This window comes from Ciconia boyciana, chromosome 3 (genome assembly GCF_034638445.1).
Source record: "Ciconia boyciana chromosome 3, ASM3463844v1, whole genome shotgun sequence".
NCBI lineage: Eukaryota > Metazoa > Chordata > Aves > Ciconiiformes > Ciconiidae > Ciconia > Ciconia boyciana.
In genome coordinates, this window is record NC_132936.1 from 63390665 (window position 1) to 63410579 (window position 19915).

At 42.2% G+C, this 19915-nt stretch overlaps 1 protein-coding gene across 1 annotated transcript in view; it reads right to left on the reverse strand.

Annotated features, from left to right (window-relative positions):
- The window catches only part of MOXD1 (monooxygenase DBH like 1), a 50695-nt gene extending 32257 nt beyond the window's left edge, over positions 1-18438 (reverse strand). Inside the window, exons 1-4 of the mRNA XM_072857911.1 lie at positions 18157-18438; positions 6405-6551; positions 4769-4936; positions 4559-4642 (exon numbers count right to left, since the gene is read on the reverse strand). Of these exons, the coding sequence (XP_072714012.1) occupies positions 4559-4642; positions 4769-4936; positions 6405-6551; positions 18157-18438 (681 nt within the window). The remainder of the gene's footprint in view (positions 1-4558; positions 4643-4768; positions 4937-6404; positions 6552-18156) is intronic.
- Positions 18439-19915: the final 1477 nt, after the last annotated feature.

Below are 19915 nucleotides of genomic sequence, written 5' to 3' on the forward strand. Positions count from 1 at the left end.
CATGGCAGTGACTGCCTGCAAGGGCTCGCCACACCCGAGGAGCTGCCCTCAGCATGGCTTCAGCAGGGAGACAGAAACCTTTTCATGCAGAGGTCAGCGCATGGACATGCCTGTGTGTCTGCTCTACCAGCGGGTCCCTCCCTCCCTCTCTCTGAGAGGTCCTTCCCCAGGTGCAGTTGGTGAAACCAAGGAACTTTCTTTAGGGATGCGATTAAGAGGCACATTCAGGACCAGTCAGAATAACGATATTTACAGAGAACTGCAAAAATCCTAGCAAGAAATAACCTTAAACCCATCTCCGGAAAGTCTGGGCTAAGAAGTGGAATGCTTTTTTTCTAAGAAAGCTGCTTCTGAGAAAGCTCCCGGCTAACTTCTGTACGTAAGAAAAGTAAAAATCCCTGTAGGATAGTAAGCCTGAGGCACATACCACAGCCTGAAGCTCAAAGCAGCAAAACAGGCCAATGCACATGTAGCTGCAGGAGGATTTTGCAGCCAGGCAGCAATGTGCACTCTCCCACGCAAAGAGCAGGCAGGGTACACTGCTCCAGGACCACTCTGGAGCCATCCTGCAAACAGCTGACTTGAAGAAAGATAGTTGCCTGCGATTACCTCCAAGCAATCTCTTTCATCTGTTCCACATATTGTTATTTTCAAAATTGACCTATTACCCTGATAGCCGGTTCTTCTAACAAAAAACACATGGGAGGGAAAATCAGTAGAAGTTTAACAAATTTTCAAGCAGCCACCACTCAGCCAGGTAGGCAGCTTGAAGCTGAGCAGGGATGTACTCTGTCAGAGTCACAAAACCAGCTCGGTGCCTGGTGTTGGTTGTAATCTGAGTAACTCTTATCACTATTATGCCCAGCTATTGAGAACTCATCTTGTTTTGTTTCATTTCTTAGCAGGCGTAATGTTATTGTGAGTTATTTCTCCAGGAGTTCCCAGAGGCATCGGAGAAGATCTCATAACAGAAGGCACTGTAGAGACATGTAGGAAGACGCAATCTCTTCCCTAGGGAAGAAGTTGCAAGAGATATGAAACAAAGGAAGATTAAACAGAGAAGTCCTAACCCTGGCTGGGTGCCCCGTTATCGCAGTGAAGCTCTGCTCTCCATTGCTAAATGCAGCATAAGGAGAAACTACTTATCCATGTCCTTATTCTACCTATGAGATGAACGCAAGATTACAGTCTTATCTCTTGCACAATTTACACGTCATGTAGTGCAGCTTGATCAAGAACAGTCAATGAAAATATGCTGTTTCTCATTACCTGAGGTTCTTGGAAAGTAGCATGAATACTATGTAAAGAGAAAGAAAAGACATATGTTCTTACATAATTTACCTTTGACTAATTTTGAGATCTCTTATGCTAGTTATTTCTTTACCTTGTGCTAACAGAAGAACCCAGACCTTCCAATCGTTACCCAAACAAGCCTTTTGATTCACTTCAAATCAACAGCTTGCTCATGCAAGCAATCAGGTGGAGGACCGTGCCTGAGCTACCCGGAAGGCAAAGCCAGTATATTGGGACATCTGCAAAACAGCTTCTCATCGTCCAGGGAGTCATTCAGTTTGGGGGATGTTTTTTCCATGAGAAAAAAAAGCACAAAAGAGGAAAAATATGTGGTCCTGACATCCACACTATCCAGCATCAGAAATGTTTTATTTGTACAAGCGCCAGTCTGGTCCCATGGACTGATGGCCCTTTTCCACCTGGGGGACTTCTGTCGTGCTCCTGGCGCACACCCTCCTGTTGAGTTTCACTGAAAGGGATTCAGTTCACAAGCTCCACGACTGCTCCATGGCAGCAACCACGCTGAAGTAAGCAAGAATAACTTCAAGATTTACTTCAAAAGCGTGCTTCTCATCCAAACTAAAACACTACTGTAGGTGCACCCTAAGACCAAGTGTTATCACTTACCCAGCTGTAGCACCACTAGATTGTATTTACAAAATATATTTTTAAATGCTTTGAATAAGTTCTGCCTGACAGCATGGAGGTACTCTTTTTTAAAATAATGCATGACCAATGGAAGTTAAAAAATCGTTTTTAATTCGGAATCTGGATTCAGAATCTGGCATTCATTAACCAGAGATGATTAAATGTCTTGGCCTCTGCCTTTAATGACAGGTCTAATTTTTTCTCAGACAGTTTAGTTCATTAAAATATTGTGCTTTCCTGATGAGACTGGTATTTTTAAAAATACGTTCTTATAAAATGCTCAGAGCAATTTTCAGGAAGAAAGGAATGACAGAGAATAGCTGAACAGTATCAAAAAAATTCTTATTGTAGCTGTTGCACCTACTTGAGACTCCAGATCACCAGCAGATTTACAGACACGCACAGCTAAGCGCACATTTCCACGGTATTGATGGCACATATTGTCCAACAAGAGCTGAACTGCACTTCAGTGCTCCACAAAATCATACAGGAGGATAGAAATGGCCAAAGTCAGCTCACATGTACACTACTTAAGTAGACTGAATTATACCTGAGATGAATTTGTACCATTTTCTAATTTTTTTTTTCTGTCTGCAAAAACGAGATGTGTAGGTTTGTATGAAAACAGTGCTACAGAAGGAATCCAGAATCAACATCTACATAAGTATTTAACTAACACAGTTTGATCAGGCCAAATAATTCATCTGTCCTCCCCTTTGTGAAATTCAATCTTTGTTTGCATAGCTAATATCCTCATGAGTAGCCATAAGCCCCATCCTTTTGTATCAGTAAGCTTTAGGAAATGTTTAATCTGTTTCCAAGAGCGCATAGATACAATTCCACAACAACCCTCTGTGTGTCATCTACAAAAGCCACGTATATGAAAACATAATTTGTGCCCCTGAAAAGAAATGCTAAGAAAGTGTTCCTACATAATTCTTCTCTCTTTCTGTAATAATTTTTATCTCTCTAAAAAAATTAGAGAGATAAAACTAACTCTTTTAAGCAGCAAGATGAAATTTGTTTGCTTTTCTGAAGGTGGAAAATTGCTGCAGATTCTACTCTAATTTTTAACTTTATAGAAAATCCAAATAAATTGCTGATTCCAAAATATTATTTCTAAAATTATAATATTCTTTATACGTCATTATAAAAATAAAGAATATAAAACTATTCTGAAAAATTAGTCAGTGTATTTCTGAGCTAAAATCATGTTTTAGCTTCAACCTACCAAAATTTTTTAAAAAAATGAGTAACCGTATGTGCAGTGAGGCAAAACATTTAAAAAACAAGTTCAGAAAATATAAATAATAAATAGTTCCAGAGAACTGTTTAGCAGAACAGCATATATCTACAACTTCCACCAAACTTAACATGGAAAGCATGATTCTGATACTACCATTTTGAAGCTCTCTCACTCGAAAGCAGAAAGCTAGGAATCCTGACATACATACTGTATTACAAGCAAATTCTGCTTTTCATACAGATCTGTGAAAGTAGCTGTCACAAGTTTCAAATGTGATTAAAGATCAAGTACCTGAAGGCAGAAATTTGGACCTTGCAATTCTTCATTCTGATAAAGTGCAGAAACGTACAATATTTCAGAATAACTACAGGTGTTTCTCAGACATGCACTGGAGATCACGTTAAGTTCTCTGAGTTAATTTAAAATTTCAGTCTTACTGAATGCATTGGAGAAATATGGCTGACAATAATCCAAAATTGGAATAGAATTCTATACTTAAAAGGATTGATGGGTTCAAAGAAAGATAAAAATTAGGGCCAGAGCTATCTCACTGTGCTATCTTAAGCAGTCTAGAACAACAATAAGAAGTTGCTCTTTTAGGAGGTCTTCAGTATATTGCTTCTGGAAAGGAATGCGAGAACCATCTTTCCCCCAGCACTCTTAAGCTTTCATTTCCAAACTGAAAGAAAAGCTAGAAAATGTGTTATAGGAAAACATGTTTATGCATGTGTGTTTTGAAATCACCTTGGATCCTGCTGAACCTTGTGTAGATGTTTACATACTTTCGTTAATTTTTAAATAAACTACAACATCCATCTCTGTTTTCATAATATTTGGCTTTTACACAGCTGAAAATAACGAAGTCTGCACTCATGTGATGTAACGAGGCATAACTCCACTGTGGTCATCGCAAGAGAGGTGACTGGAATCAAATATTTGGCCCTTTATTTGAACGAACTTCACCATTTAACTATTTTTTAATCAAAAGTTATTCTCCTTTAAAAGAAATTCATTACATCTTTATATAAAAGTAGAAACTTGATGAACCATGCTTTTAGACAATTTTACTTAGTCTTTGCCAAAAATGTTTACAAACAGAAATAATTTTCAACCTCATTTTCTTAAGGGAGAGAGGACGTAGGAGAAGAGAAAGAAAGGGGCTCTGTCACTGCGCGTGCTGGTTGTCAGGGCACACCAGAATCAGATCCTGGACACGCACACACATACACTTGACCCATGTTTGTGAAGACAGTCAAGAGGTCTTGTTTTCACTCCAGTAAGTAGTGAAACAAATTTTGAAAGTGCAATAATCGATTTGAAGAATAATCGTTATCTGAGCTCCTCTAAATGTGCTCAGTCAGCATCACTCACCTTTGTCACATGATGCTTTTCATGTTGTACAGGGATCTTAAACATTTGGCACCAATATGTTGTATCCTTGTCTGGTACAGGCACCTGTCTTAATAAAAAGGGCAAGAACACAATATTATAGAAGTCTCATTACCCTGCTGCATAAGCCCAAAGCTTTGGCTGCAACCTCATCCTCACCTCCACTTAAACCCAAAACCCAGAGTAACTTACGTCTTTGTTTGTCAAGTCAAAGTATGGCAAAGAGGCAGATAAGACTTCTTCTTTCTCAGGATTCAGTAAACGTAGACTCTTTGTACCACGATTAGACCCATGGTAATTTTGACCTGCTTCTCCCATGTCTTTGTGGTGGTAGGCCCATATTACCCGCACTGTGCTCTCCTGTGAAAAAAAAACAAAAACAAAAACAAAAAAAACCCACCCAAAAAGCCCATAAGGAATAGGAACAATATCTTCTTTACATAGTTCACATAACTCCTGTGATAGGTATGATGTCGGTGTTGCTGTATTTGAACAATGACAATGTATACCAGAGGAGAGTCACCTAATGACTCAACTTTGCCTTTAAAATTAATAACGTTTTATACTCATAGGGTTCATTGGAGATAACGCAGAAGTTGAATCTCTCTCTGATAGATTCCTTCATTAATATTGTGAATTTAATTCATATCTGCATATAGCAGAACAGACTCATAAAGAGTAACCAACTAAACACATGAAAAAAGTTTTTCTAGAGAGGTCACTTATTTGGCCAGCAATCAGAAGGTTTTCCCCAAAAACTTCTTCCAAGCTCAGCTCTGTAAAGATGTGAATACCTTCTGTGAACTGCTGTCCTTACATGATAGGGAAGACAGGCATTCAATTACAGAACAGATTTACATCTTAAAAATCAATCTACAGCCACAGCACAGATCAATTCTCTGTAAACCATTCTCAGATTGCAATAATCACCCTTGAGACAAAGTACTCTAATAAATCCTGAAGTGTCCCAGAATGTTAAATTATACTGAGAATTTGGAGCAGGTGTGAAAACCATAGATCTATTGACTGCCTGGAAATCTGGCAGTTTATACAGCTGTGGTTTGCTTCCTGCATCTTTCAGCTCCTCATGTTGTTATTATTGCATATATTGTGAAAACACAGATAATGAAAATAGTGTTGAACTACTATAGCAATGCTTCCAAAATGAGTAGTAAACAAGCCAAAGCATAGAAAATCTTGCAAATCTCTCTAACCTATCTGTCATTTCCAATACAAAGTCATCAACTTCATATAATTTAAAATTATGCTTAGGAAACAGTACAGCAGTCCCTAGGGCAACAGGAGAATTTATCATGAAAAGTGTTTTACCATGGAAAGAGTTTTATCATAAAACTCTTCAACTTCTTAATTTTGAATGAAGAACTAAAACAAATATATACTTTAAATATATCTGCTCCAAACTTTTTAAAAAGTCTATCTTTAAGATCAATTACAAGTTAGTGTAAGACCTAAAATGTGTTTCTCAAGTTGGCAGCTCTTGAATGATTGTAACTGTGGGATGTGGGCCTTGATGGCCCAGAGGTACCTGTTTCAATCCTGCGCTCACCTGGTGTGTTAGAAGTTAAAGAACATAATGCATTAAAGTAGAAGGACAGAGAAAGCTGAAATTCAAATATAAGAGCTTAATAAAACTAGCACAAGTATTTTACATGGTTATTTTAAGTTCACCAAACATGTTTCAGAAAGTGAATTTCTCTAATTCTGTCCTTTTACTAAGATGAGATTTGAATAACCAGATTCATAACCATGTATATATTTGGCCTGTATTAATTACTTCATCTCTTTACGTATAGGCAGAGCCTCTTACCGTTATGCTTTTGTCATTTGTATCACAAGTGTGCAGTTCTCTGCTAAAAGCCAATATTGTATGTGTGCTGTTTTCCATGGCATATTCCAGATGGTAATCCTGTTGAGGGTCCTTTTTAAGTACTCTGTTTTCATCTGTAAAATAATCCTGTCAAAAATAAAAGGTGGGCCATTATTAATATCTAATATTAAATTAAAAATAAAACTTTATGTCCAATGCTGAAGCCTCTTAAAACACATCTTTATGTAAAATGTTGAAGTATCACAGTTTTGTATCAAATGATAAATTTGAGGTGGCACCAAACATTTTTTTGATTAAAAATCTTCAGGAAAGCAAGTCTCCTTGATAAGCAGCTTAAAGAATGTCTTGAGCAACTTTAACAACACGCTGCCTGTATGTAACTGCAGAAATAAAGGCTGTACCCAACAACCCAGAAGCCTAATCTATCGTGACTGGGGTGTCATGAACTTCGGGGGAAATTACAGAGAGAACGAATTTCACTCAGTATTCACATCACCACAACTTCTTCTTTCTTTTTTCTTCCCCACAAAAGCAAACCTCTTGAATGAACATCGACTAGAACTAGAAACCCTACAGCTTAACTAGCACGGAAAGTGCTCAGTTCATACAAAAGGTGCTGGGTTGGGGTTGGGTTGGGGTTTTGGGGGCGGGGGGAGCTGCTTGTAAGAAAGACGCTACCCATCTGGGGTTCAGCAGAGGCACGGTACAATGGAGAAGCGGCTGCAGCGATGCCGGGTCATTAACCTCCTCACCCCGAATTCCTGCGGCCCCACGCAGCTGGGACCCAGCCCTCCCTCCCCTCCCACCCCAGCCACCTGGAAAGGGCTCGCCACCACCTCAGATGCACCTCCTCCAGTCACCCTCCTTTGAGGTTTAGGCTGTTTCTGCCTGGTTTGGGATGGGGAGGGGGCCTTTTAACTAACAGATATGTTTCTCATGCCGAACAGGCTACAGGCAGACACCATTAATCGTGCAGCATCCTTGCAGAATAATGCAGTGCCAGCTGTTCCTGGAAGGCGTTTACTTCTGCAGCTATTTGGACCTCCATTCACTTTTAGAGAGATTTCTAGCTTTCCCCTTTTGTTAAAGTGGAGGTAACCAAGCTGAAAAATTGTAAAATGTTATGTCCAAGTATTTTGATACCGGTAAAAGTAGCTGATACCTTATTAATCCACTGAAGGATCATTTAGGAGCTGTAATCTTAAGCTTAACCCCACCCTAGAAATCCGTGTGTGTGCAAGAGACCACATGCACACCAGTCCGAGTTCACAAGCTGGTCTGCCTTTTATAGATGTACAAATAACGACTGCATGCCCAAACATTTCATTAAGGTATATTAATTTGGATGAAAATTTGTATAAAATTATCTCAGTCATGATGCAGTTTCAAGGAAAGGGTAAAAAGCTGACCATTTTTTATCAGTATGAAAATACTCAGATTTAATTCTGTCTTGCCAAAACTACTGAAACAGGTTGGATTTTTTCAGTCCTGGAACAAATGTAAATTTCAAACATTTTGGAAGGTACCAAAAAGATCCTTCATTTCCTGTCAGCACTTCTCACGACTACAAATTAATGAGTACATATGTGAAAGAATATACGCATGGAAAAATAATCACCAAAAAGAGCAGAAGAGGGCACTGGGACCTGAAGTTGTATGCTGAAAGGCAGGGAACTGATGACTTATGTTTGTTTAGAGAAAGAATTTTGGATTTGCTTTTCCAGAGGGAAATAATGGGCCTGTTCTGGGATAGTACTTGAAGATGGGTACTTTATGGGATCAAAATGCTCCACTTTAACCCTGCATCAGAGCTTGGAAAGAGGCAGTGTACATTTATACGCAATCCCATCCCTGCTCTGAAAACACTCCTCTACGGAATCTCCGCTTCCATCTTAAAAATAGTAAGGGCTGGTCTGGATGAGAAACGTAACCTTGTGAACATCAGCTTTTATTAAAGTGTGATATCTTTGCTGAAATGTTACATTAAATTGGAAGAAGGCATCCTTGTATTAGAATAAGCACAAGAGCATAAGAATGAATTATTGAGGAATACAAATTCAAGAATAGCTTTTCCTCATGTGAACAGGTTGAAAGTCTTTGCTTGAAACCGCTGTGAAGGAAAGCTCAGAAATGTGAATCCAAGTTAGGGGTGCACACTCAAATATTTTGCTGGTAAACTTCACCATTTCTTAACAAGTCTAGAGGACACAGCCATAACCAAAATAACCTCTTGTAATACAGCCCTGACTTCCATGAGCCTGTGGGGAGAATGCAAAAATAACTCGAAGAAGTTGTGTAATTAAGGTATTAGCTCAGATGCGCCTTGATAACGTGACCGCCAGCGTAATTATTTCACTCGCCTGGGTGACAGTCAAAGACAGGTCACAGCTCTGACTCACTGCAAGGGGCTCATTTTGTGGCTGCCAGGGAATGGTTTGAGGAGGGTGGGCCCTCAGCCCAGGCCCCAGGAGAGGACCACGCTGCTCCCCACCAGAGGAGAGCTGGGTTGGGAGAGCTGCGTTGGGCGCTTGCAGCGCTGCGTGCCCGCGCGCTCCCTGCCTACCCCTGCTGTCGACGCTGAACGGCACCTCACTCGGTGACTCGCCTTAAATTATTTTGTGGGTAGATGCTAATCTGACTGACTAACGTTAATCTTTCCTATGTGAAAATTTCTGTGAAGTAATTAATTCCTTGTCTCTACTTACTTGCTCTGCCTGGTACATGCCACCTTGAAACAGCCCTTGAATATCAGGGTGATGAGAATACCTGGGAAGCAAATGTATGTAGTGCCCAGGAAGACAGAGGTGCCCATTTATTCCCCAAATCCTACAACTCCACTGAGTGCAGTGGGACTGCCCTAGAGGAATCGAGTGTGAGTATGCTTGCCAGGAGCTATTTAGGAGTTAGCGAACTGCCTCTATTCCTATTTTTATTTCCTTTGTTGAAAATTATCCAGATGTTCATCACAAAAATAAAATCAAATAATGTAACAAAAACATTTCTGAACAGCTCAGAATTCGATTTTTCAACCTCTCACATGAAAATGGTTTGTTTACCAGTTTTAAAACAAAATAAGGCCACATTGCCAAGGAAACATACTGACCTCTTTCTGTTCACAGAGGAGATTTTAAGTCAAACTACACAGAATTTGTTCAATTTACTCATCAGAGCTTAAAAGCCTTTAAGACGTGTTTGTGTACAAAATGTAATGAACAAAAGGAGGTTATCAAAAATGAAGACACGCTGACAAACTGTGATGCCACATCCTTTTCAGCAGCATCTTGGAAAAGTGATAATAAGTTAGTTGTAGATATATCTATATAGATATATGTCTGTATCTTTATACATCTCCTATGCCTCCTTTCAGAGTAGAAAAATAATAAATGAAAGTCCTGCTCCTATGGTGCAAATGCAGTCAAAACCACTACATTTGGACAGCCTACACTCCATTTAAGTCCTTGTGTCTAGTCAAAGGAGAAAGCTGGGTACCTCTGAAGGCCTTTGAAAAGTGACTTATAAGGCCAAAGGACAGCACAGAGGATGGACCCACCAGAGGCCAGAGAGGGGACGTTAGGCATCTGGGCTTCAGCTGAACTGAGGGCATCTAAGTATGTTTGGAAACTCTCTCAGGGCCAGACTACTGCAACACAGAACTCATCTAAATTCACAAGTTTCACTCATTTAATTCTGTAAAGAAAGGAGTGTGACATTTTCTTCAACAGAATTACAGTGCTTCGATATCTATCACAGATGGTCTGAAATGTGCCTCATATTGGAACAGTTTATTCTTCCTACTGGGTAGGAAAAGGCTCTAATGTGGTGACCTCTTTTACACAGATTTGGTTTTGCCACCCCATACAGTTAGCTAGAAAACCTGTGTGTTTTGTAGGACAGATTATACTGATACAAGTCCCCCTGAATTTCATCTACAATAATTATCAAGTCCTTAAAACTGAATTTCTGAAACACTCATAGCACAAACCTGACAACAGGGATTTATGTGTTCATTCGGCACTTGCATCCAGATTCTTCAGTTTCTGATACACACAAAAGTATATATCTTACGTTAAATGAAGATAAAGTTTTCGAGTTTCACATCAACTTTACAGAAGTGTAAGCATTACAGAAAGAGAAGATAAGGGTCAAATTACTATATTTTTCTAGTATGAATATCTTATTTCAGTTATTTAAGTAGTAAGTGTTTAAAACAAAGTTTCAGAAGTGTTATTGGTCATGCTACATAATAACAAAGATGTTATTTTTATTTCATAATTTGTTTATGTAAACTGTTTACATGTGAAACATTTAAAGTTTCTGTACTCCCTTTGATAACATTGCATAAAATGGCATTTTAAATTCTGGACTAAGTTGTTCAATCAGTCAAATAATTAGGTATCTCCTTCTTCACATTACCTAGAAGGTGAAACAACATATGGAAAATGAAAAATCCTCCTGACAGTACAAGTTACTTTATGTTCTTTTCCAGATGTGAAGCCGATCATGTTATACTGTTTTTCAGATCCCATTAACCACTCTCTTTCTTAAAAAAAATGTTTTGCGGCATATATGGTTTCTGATTGCTGCTCTCCAAACAGTCAGGGAGAATAATTTCTCAAGGATGTGAAAAGAGGCTGGTTTCTCCTTCGAGAATGTAAGCACAGCTGCAGAGAGAAGCCTGACCCCGAAAGCCCCACCAGCTGTTGTCCCAGACTTGAACAGGTGTTTATGGGACTCCCTCCCCAGATCTTTACAATGTACAAGATTGTTTTGTTTATGGTATCCATTTCCCATCCTAAATTGCATACAGCACCTTTCAACCTCAAGAAGCATAAAATAACTCTCAAACTGTGGCCCCGTCCAGCAATCGCCTTGCGGGCTCGGCTTGCGAGCAGCTCTGCCACCGGGATTTATACATCCTGCCCTTCTCTAACCGGGAGATCGCTTCCATTTCAGCAGCAATTTAACACTTACAAGCAGGTAAAGGGACAACCCGGGAACAGGAAATGAGGGAAAAACAACCTGTGTTGCAACTAGTCCTCGCCTATGGTCTGTAGCCAACCCATGGAGTTTTGAACATCCCCAAACTACCAAATTGATGTCTAAGACCAGGGCTGAAGACAAGTTTGGCAAAAGGAATCAGGAAGCTGTAACCAAGATGAAAGTTGGTGCAGGAGGGGATCTATCTGAGTACAAATAGGATGGATAAATTGCTACAGTACACAAAAGAACTGACCAAAACATTTGTTTGAAATAAGCACCAAGCTATGCCTTTCTGGGTTTCAAAAAAAATAACTGTGGTTACCATTTCTCTTTTTTATTGTTGCATTCAACTTAGATGGAATCTTGCTGCTCATGGTTCCAGCACACATTGGATGTTACCACCAAAAAGAAGCTGTTTTTACATTGTATTTGGCAAGAAGCAAACAGGGTATGAGTTTACAAATAAGCAAACCAAACTTTTTTGCAACCTCAAATAAATTTCAGCTTGAGTTTCAGGCAAAGATCTTACTATGCTCTTATGTTAGGGAAAAACAGAGCCCACCCACAGAAAGCTAATACGAAGCAGGAGTCTGAAAGCATCACTGCTCTGTATGAGAATACCTTGAGAGCATTCCAGTTGACTGATCCAATCTTGGGATTGGCCCCAAATGAAAAATTATCCACAGAAAGGGTACAGTGACAGCAATCAAGCAGTTGCAAGAAGTTCCTGGGATCAGTAAGTTCAGCTGCTGCCCTATGAGAAGTCTGTTGGTAATTAATTTACTGACTGATTTATTTATTTTTACCTACACAGCAGATTAGTATGAAGTGATTCACTCCTTGCTAGGAAGCCTGGATGTCACTCTTGCAGGCAGTTCTGAGAAGCTGTACACAATTCCTGGTACAATTCCAATTAAACTGAATTACACTGAAGTAAATGTGGCTTATTTACTTCAGGTGTACTACTAACTAAGAGACATGTCTTTCCTCATTCAAACTGTAAGTCATTTGAATACACTTCAGTGTCTTTCTTATATCTAGTTAAATGCTGCCTGGGGCGGCTTCCCGGTAGCCTGCAGCTGGCAGTGACACCCCTTGGTTTCTGTGGCATTCCTGAGAGATTAAAAATATCGCTTTCTCCACACACAAATGAAAAACACTGAAATGTGGAGAGCTCTCTAACTTACCACAAAAAGGTGTAAGAAGCACGAGCGGTTAGAAATTGAAATATGACATCGCGTATCGGCGTGGATAATTTGACTTTGCAGCAGAGTCCCAAGGACCTATCCGAGTCTTCACAGCAAGAATAAATGTTGATTTAAGAGGTTATATTCTAGTTATATCAGAAGCTATAAAGCTAGATTAAAGGCTGTCCTAACACAAGCAGACTAGACAAAACATGTAGCAATGTGTTTTAAGGGGAAGAAAACCTGTAAGTAGGAGATACTGCGTGATTCAATCTCACAACTATACCTTATCACAAGGAACATTCCTTACACAGGAGCCACATTTAACCAGTATAAGTATTCTTGTTTTAATTACTTTAATTAATTCAATTATGAGGAAGTTGTAAAAACACTTAAGGGATTTTTGAGCACACCTATTAGTGATACTTATTCCCAAAATCTCTATATGTGCCTTTAAAAATCTCCCCCCCTCCCTCTCCTACTTCTAAGATACTTGTTTCTACTGAGAATGAAATCATTCCCCCATTACTTTAAGCTTTTGCATCACTCATGGTGGCTACATTTCCATCCTGCCCCAGATACTGATTTTTGAGGAGCTGTAAGAAAATTTCATTTTCTTGGTGTTTCCAAAATCCAAAGGACAAGAAAAAATACCAGAAAGAACAAAAAAACCCTTGAAAAACAGCCCCCCAAAGCCTGCAAAATACAAGAGCTACAGAATTCTTCTCATCTTTTGTTCACCAACTGTTGCTTCCTTGTCCTAACTATTGTACCCCTGAAAGGGAACTACAAAGCACCCAGCCACTGGAGATGTACACTGGAGTGTCTCTTTATGCCCCACATCGAAGCCAAGAGGGACTCATTAGTCATCTGGAGATTTTGCCCAAATGCCCAAAGGCATGAAATACCTCCAACAAAGCAGCAACTGAGATATGTCAGTGTGGCACTCACTTTGCATCTCTCTCTTGGTGCCTTTCAAGTTGTTTTCTAAACACTTCTTTTGTTGCTGTTGGCATGAGGGCACTTAAAAGAAGCATATCGTTAAGTACAGAGAATGCTCACTGTTTTCTGTCCTTTAAAATCTCTTCCAAGTGCTTCCCTATGAGCAATTAAGCTAACTCTATGGGATACATTTGATAACAGATATTCTTTAGTTTGGGTGACAGTTAACAAGCAAGGCTGTAATGAATAATAAAGTACTTTTTAGTGACACACAGTCCCTATTCACCCTGAGTGGGGACTATTTTTGTGCAAGTTCAACAGAAGATTCTAACAATGCAACCCTCTTGTATAACTTGCACAAAATAGGCATTCATCAAGGAGGATTACTCTCCCCAAAATGGGGCTCTCAGCAGCTACGTGCTGTGGGTGGGGATGCACAATTCCAGACAGGGGTGGAGACCAAGGAAAAGGCATGGGTCTAGCATGAAAATGCATGCTGTGTCAATTCATAAGCACAAAAGAGATGCATTTAAGAAAAAAAAAAAAAAGGAAAGAAAAAAAAGGAGGAAAAAGAACTAGATGCAAAAGCTAAGGCTGCCCCAAGAACTTTTGTGAAGAGTTCTTGGAGAGTTCACATGCTGCAAGTGACCATGGCAATATTTCAAGGTAACATTTTGCTAAGTATGAACTCTCCTTCTAAGTCCACCCCATCCCTATGGAGACAAAGGCAGCTCCCAGCTTTCCAACACCAGTCCCCATTGACATCTTCTACTTGTTCTCAATCACGCTCACCCAACCCCACATAATCTGCTGCGCTGTCACCACCACAGGGCTCTCGGTAACATGATAGAATAATTTGTTCACTGATCTCCCTCTTTTTCTCCCTCTGCTTGGTAGAGGTGTGTCCCTCACGACTATACAGTAAAGCTATGCATGTATGTATACGTGTATTCATGCTACATCCTCTACAACCTCCCAAAATATGTCTAGGTTCCCATTCCAAATACCCAACTTCAGAAATGTTAGGATAGTAAATTTATAATTCTCTGATCGTTCAATGTTCTCCAAAAAACTACTCTGGTACACCATGAAGGTTTGTTCTTCTTCTCTCATGACATCGAAACACTTTTCACCTTGACTTATTCAGAGAGAACTAAACCTCGGACATTCAAATCATTTTAGCCTTTACTTAGTATGCCAGACACCCTTTTAGCTTAAATACAGCTCAAACACAGAAAAGCAAACCAAAACAAATAACTTATTACATCCAAGTTCAGGATACAGCTAAAAACTGAGAAAGTAAAACCCAATCTCAGATATCCAGAACTTTGAGTCACCAGATTTTTTCAAGGAAAACACTGCCTGCTGACAGTGGGAATAGCATCTACTTGCTCTGTAAGGGTGAAGAATAAATGCCAGAGGAAATGTTTTCTCTCTTCTCTGAAAACTGTCTGGAAGCTTTCCTCTACCTCAATACACCGATCTTCCACAGACTAAGGAGTATCTGCTTTTACCTTTACTGACGGCTGTAGTCTAACTACATTTACATGTTTGCTCCCAGAAGAGGACTCTTTCCTCCGAGAACACTTTCTATTTTTAAAGGAGGAGAGAGAATTTAAGGGAGGGAAAGAGGCTAAATTCTCCCAAGAGGCTAGCAACTTCAATGCCCACTTGAAAGGCTATAAAGGTGTTTCAGAACATCTTCTGAAAATCAGGCCACGAACAAGCATCTCAAAACTTTCAAAGAAACCAAAAAATGACCCTTCTAAGAGTTTAGACCACGATGCACATTTTCCAACTGATGATCATGGAATAAAAACATATTTCTAAAACCGAAAAGAAAAGTAAGTTCTTTCATTATAGGCTGTACATATTTTATAGAGTGCAGCTAGGCATAAAACCACATACTTTCAAGGGTACTATCTATAAAAAAATTATTTTTTAGTAGGAAATAATGTAAATGGTGATGGTATACACTTAACACAGAACGTGTTTTTAAAATATTAACTGTATTTGCATGTCCAGTAAAGGCAAGAATCAGATATTATTGAAATAGCATTCTAGAACAAGTTATTCATTTTATAGCAATCCCTGCTGACTGGCCAGAAGAAGCTTTTGCACAAATTTTGTTTCTCCATCATCTTTCTTTCTGGCCTTTCCTTGTTGGTGCAAGTACAGAAATATTTAAACTGAGCAACTTTTTTAAAAGACATCATTCCAGTTTATAAAGAAACCTTGCTGCCTAGAACTGAAGAAAAAGTGAAGATGGAGAAAACCTCGGGCTGCGAGCAAGCTTAACAGATAGAAGTGTTTCTTCTGTGCCTTAGCTACTCAAAAGTGCAACAAAATAACTCATAGCACTTAGCGTAGCAGATGTTTGCCTGCTAAATTAGTGTCTCAGGAAAAATATCAGGTGCTCTGTAACGGGAGGTTCTTGCTACAGTCCTTCCCTTTCCTATCTCAGTTGTATTTGTCATGGGATGCCAGTGAATAAAATCTTTGGAAGAAGAATGGAACTTGTATGAAGCCATTTTTAAAGGATGCTGAAAACCTGCGAGAAGTGCTGAAAGCCACAGAAGTGCTTTGAGTGCTGGGGAAAATGTCCTGCAGTGGAATGTTTAAAGAGCTCGATCTGTTTATTTTATGCAAAAGAAAATTGAGGAGTGACTTGATTACAGCATATAAATAACTTTACGGAGGTGAGATGGGGGGGAGTAGACTTTTTAATATAGTAGAGAAAATACATAGCTGGAATCTGACCCCAGACAAACTAATACTGGAAATCAGGAATAGCAAAGACTCACCATTGCCACAAACTCTCAAGGGAAGCGATGGATCCTCTATCACTGGACGTCTTTACACTAGCTTTGGATGCCTTTCTAAAAGGCTTGCTTTACCCTAACGGGATCTATGAACTAACCAAGCACAAAGTTTGTGTTTCTTTTAACGGTTAATAGCTGTATCTTCTGAAACCTAAGGCTCCAGCAAGCATTACATTCTGTGAGCTAAGAACTCATTGCTTGATAATCAGAACAGGTTTTTTTTTTAATTATTATTAGTGATTTATTTAGACTGAGGTTTTTGGAAAAATTATCTTCCTTTTGAAATATGGAGAAAAAAAAATCTGAAAATCATCAGTCTGAAATGAGATAAATCAAATACTTGCCTAAACTTCACATACTGAACTAATAGGGAAAAAAAGGAAATATTTATGCTTAAAACTCCCTTTTTCTGGAAAAAGTTTGATTTTATAAGATCTTGACAAATAGTAGGGGGAGCATACTAAGCATTTAGCTTTCTCATGATGAAATGTTATAAATTTATATAAAAAAATATATTTACGTTATAAATTTATATATAAAAATCCATATTTTTAAAGCAAAATCTCACAAAATTTAAGCAGCAGCTTCAAAGATTGACTAGTTCTAACACGATGAAGAAAAGACAGACAACTTCTCCTAGACCATACCCTAACAACTGGGTGTTGCTCTGCTCTTGAATTGCCTCTCTAAAAGTAATTATTCAGGCAACTGGGGGTGACAAGTCGTCATGCCGGGCCTGATTGCCCTTTCACTCACCCGTGGGACAAGGTGTCCCTGCTCCCCTGGCCCCAGAGCAACTGCTCCAGGCTGGATCTCAGGTCGCTGAGAGAGGACCGAAGGTATGGGTCCCTTCCCCTCTCACGGCTCCTACCCCACCGGCCACCGGTGCCTCTTGGAGGGGATGCTCTACTGGAAGCACCAATGGAGCTTCTGTCCCACACGCCTGTTCCCAGCCGTAGCCGGCAATATCTAGACGACCACAGAAACATACCTAGAGAATTATGCCAATACAGTTGGGCTCCTCTGAGGTTGCTTTACCAGACCAAGGACAAGTACCAGGAGCCCCAGTGGTTACTCTGGAAATCCTTTTCAACATCTGGGTCAAAACACCTCCAGGTGAGGAGAGGAGGAACACCGCGGACGGGAGCAGCCCCGGCTGTGCCCCAGCAGACGAGTACGTGGCCAGGCTGGGAAGGCAGTGGGATCGTGCCCTCACGCCGGCGGGATTACCAAGAGGAAGCTCAGGCGGCACCAGGACATCCAAGCTCCGTCGCTGGCTGGCAGGGTGAGGGGAAACGCACCTCTCCCTCCCTCAGCCTGCCACCTCTCTCTCCACCTCGCTGGGAGAGACTCTGCCATGCCTCCCCTCTCCTCCTCGGGTCTAGGCTCAGAGGGCCGGCAGGGAGAGAGTGCCCAAGGAGAGAGAAAAGGGCTGTTGCATTTTCTGGATAAAGAGGAAGGAAACCTGACACCTTTGACGAAACCCACGTAGAAGTTGAGAGGGAAGGTTGGCAGGGAGCGGACCGAAAAGGAAGAGCTCCTCCGGGGGGAGAGGAACGCAGAACAATAGGAATAACCAAAAAGCTGGAAGGAAGAGGCAAGGCGGTACGGAGATGAGGGGCGAGGAGGCTGCCAAAGACAGAGGGGCAGGGAGAGAGGGGCGTCGCGGGAAAGAAACAGCAGGGGGAAGGCGGGCGGACGAAGAGGACCCGGGACGCGGGGCGGGGAGCGGGGTGCGGGGAGCGCTCTCCCCCGGCAGGCGCCGGCGGCTTGCGGGCAGGGGAAGGAGCCGGGCCTTACCTGCAGGTAGGGCTGGCCCCTCTCCACGCCCCCCACCACGATGTCGGCCGAGGCCATGCCGCCGCTGGCCGAGAGCCCGAAGCCCACGTAGCCGCGGGTGCGCACCTCCAGGCGGAAGGCGAGGGCGCTGCCGCGGCGGCCCCAGCGCAGGCGGTAGGCGGCCGCGCCGTCCAGCACCGCGCTGTGCGGGTAGCTCCGCGCCGGCCCGGCGGCGGCGGCGGCGGCGGCGGCGGCACACAGCAGCCCGCCCAGCACCAGCGCCCAGGGCCGCAGCCGCCGCATCCTCCCGCCGCGCACCGGCGGCCGCCTGTGCCTCTGCGTGTGCCCGGCCGCGCGTGTGCGTGTCTGTGCGTGTGGGTGTGTGTGTGCGCGGAGAAGGGGGGCCGGGTGCCCCGCTCACCCCGCCCCCGCTGCGGGCGGCACCGCGCCGGCCGGCCCCGTCGGGGCAGCGCGCCCTCGGCAGCCGCTGAGTTCGCTCCCCGCCCCGGCCCGGCGCTGGCGGCCGCCCCCGGTTCCCCCGCGCCGCCCGTCGGGGCCGGGCCGGCAGCACCTGCCGTGCGCTCGCCGCGGCTGCCGGGCTCCCGCGGGGGCTTCCCGGGGAGCCGCTCGGAGTTCGCGCTGGCGAGCGAGAATCCTCCTCCTGACGCGGGAAGCGGAGAGGAGGCGGCGGACGGGGCTCTCCCGCTGCTCGCTGGGGACCCCCCCGGCCCCACGGGAGCTTTCACTCCAGTGGAAGAAGCCCGCGGGAGGAAGCCTGCAGGCAAAGGAGCGCTTTCCAGCTCTCAGACGCTTCTTCACTGAGGCTGAGAGGACGGTGCCGCGGCGGATGGCTAAGCGCGAGATGCCCCGTCGGGAGAGGTACTTTTGCTCCGTAAGTGGAAAACGAGGACCCCCAGAGTGATTTGCACTGAGACGGCTCCAAAAGCACAGCTCAAAACTCCACGCGTGTCCCTTGGCACCCCCCGCACCCGTCCCCGGTGCCAGCACGGCTCGGCCAGCCTGGCCGTGCGGTCCCCGACACAGCAGTGAGAGAGGCTGCATCCACTTCCCCTCCGCGCACCGCCACCGCCATTTCGGTAGGGAAGTAGAGATCAGAAAGATGGTTTTGGAGGAATGTTCCCCAGCCCCCTGCAAATCTGGGTGGAAAGCAAAAATAGCATAGCGCCCAAAACGGGAGGGTCATGGTCCACGAGAAGTCGTACTGGCCCTTGAAAGCTCCAAGCAATAGGAAATCAGTTCTGAGATGAAGTTATGCTGTTGGAAATGGTTTTTGTTCATGTTTAAACGAAAGAGCCTGGCACTCAACAGAAATTTAACATTAATTCTATGAAAACCGATCAAACTAGTACATAAGGGAAATTAATAATGCTTCCTTTCTAGACTTTTGCATGAAAATCGTTCACAAGTATCACTGGGGCTTCCAGAATATCACCACCTACTGTGATGTGAGGAATACATCAAACTACAAAACAACTTCTAGAAAAGAAAATGCTTACAAAAAGATAAGCACCAAAAATTACTTTCACCTAAAACATCATAAGAAATGAGAACAAAACAATAATTAGGTACTGGTGAAATGAAAATAATTTTTAAAGGGAATAGATTGGTGTGACCTTTCTTCCAATTACAGCAGTAACTTCAAAGGTACAAACCCAGATGACTGACGAAATAGAAAATGGGGAGATGCTGAGTGTTTAGATTCTCTTCTAAAAAAATTGCTGACACCTACAAGTGGACTTGGATTAATTTAAGGAGAAAT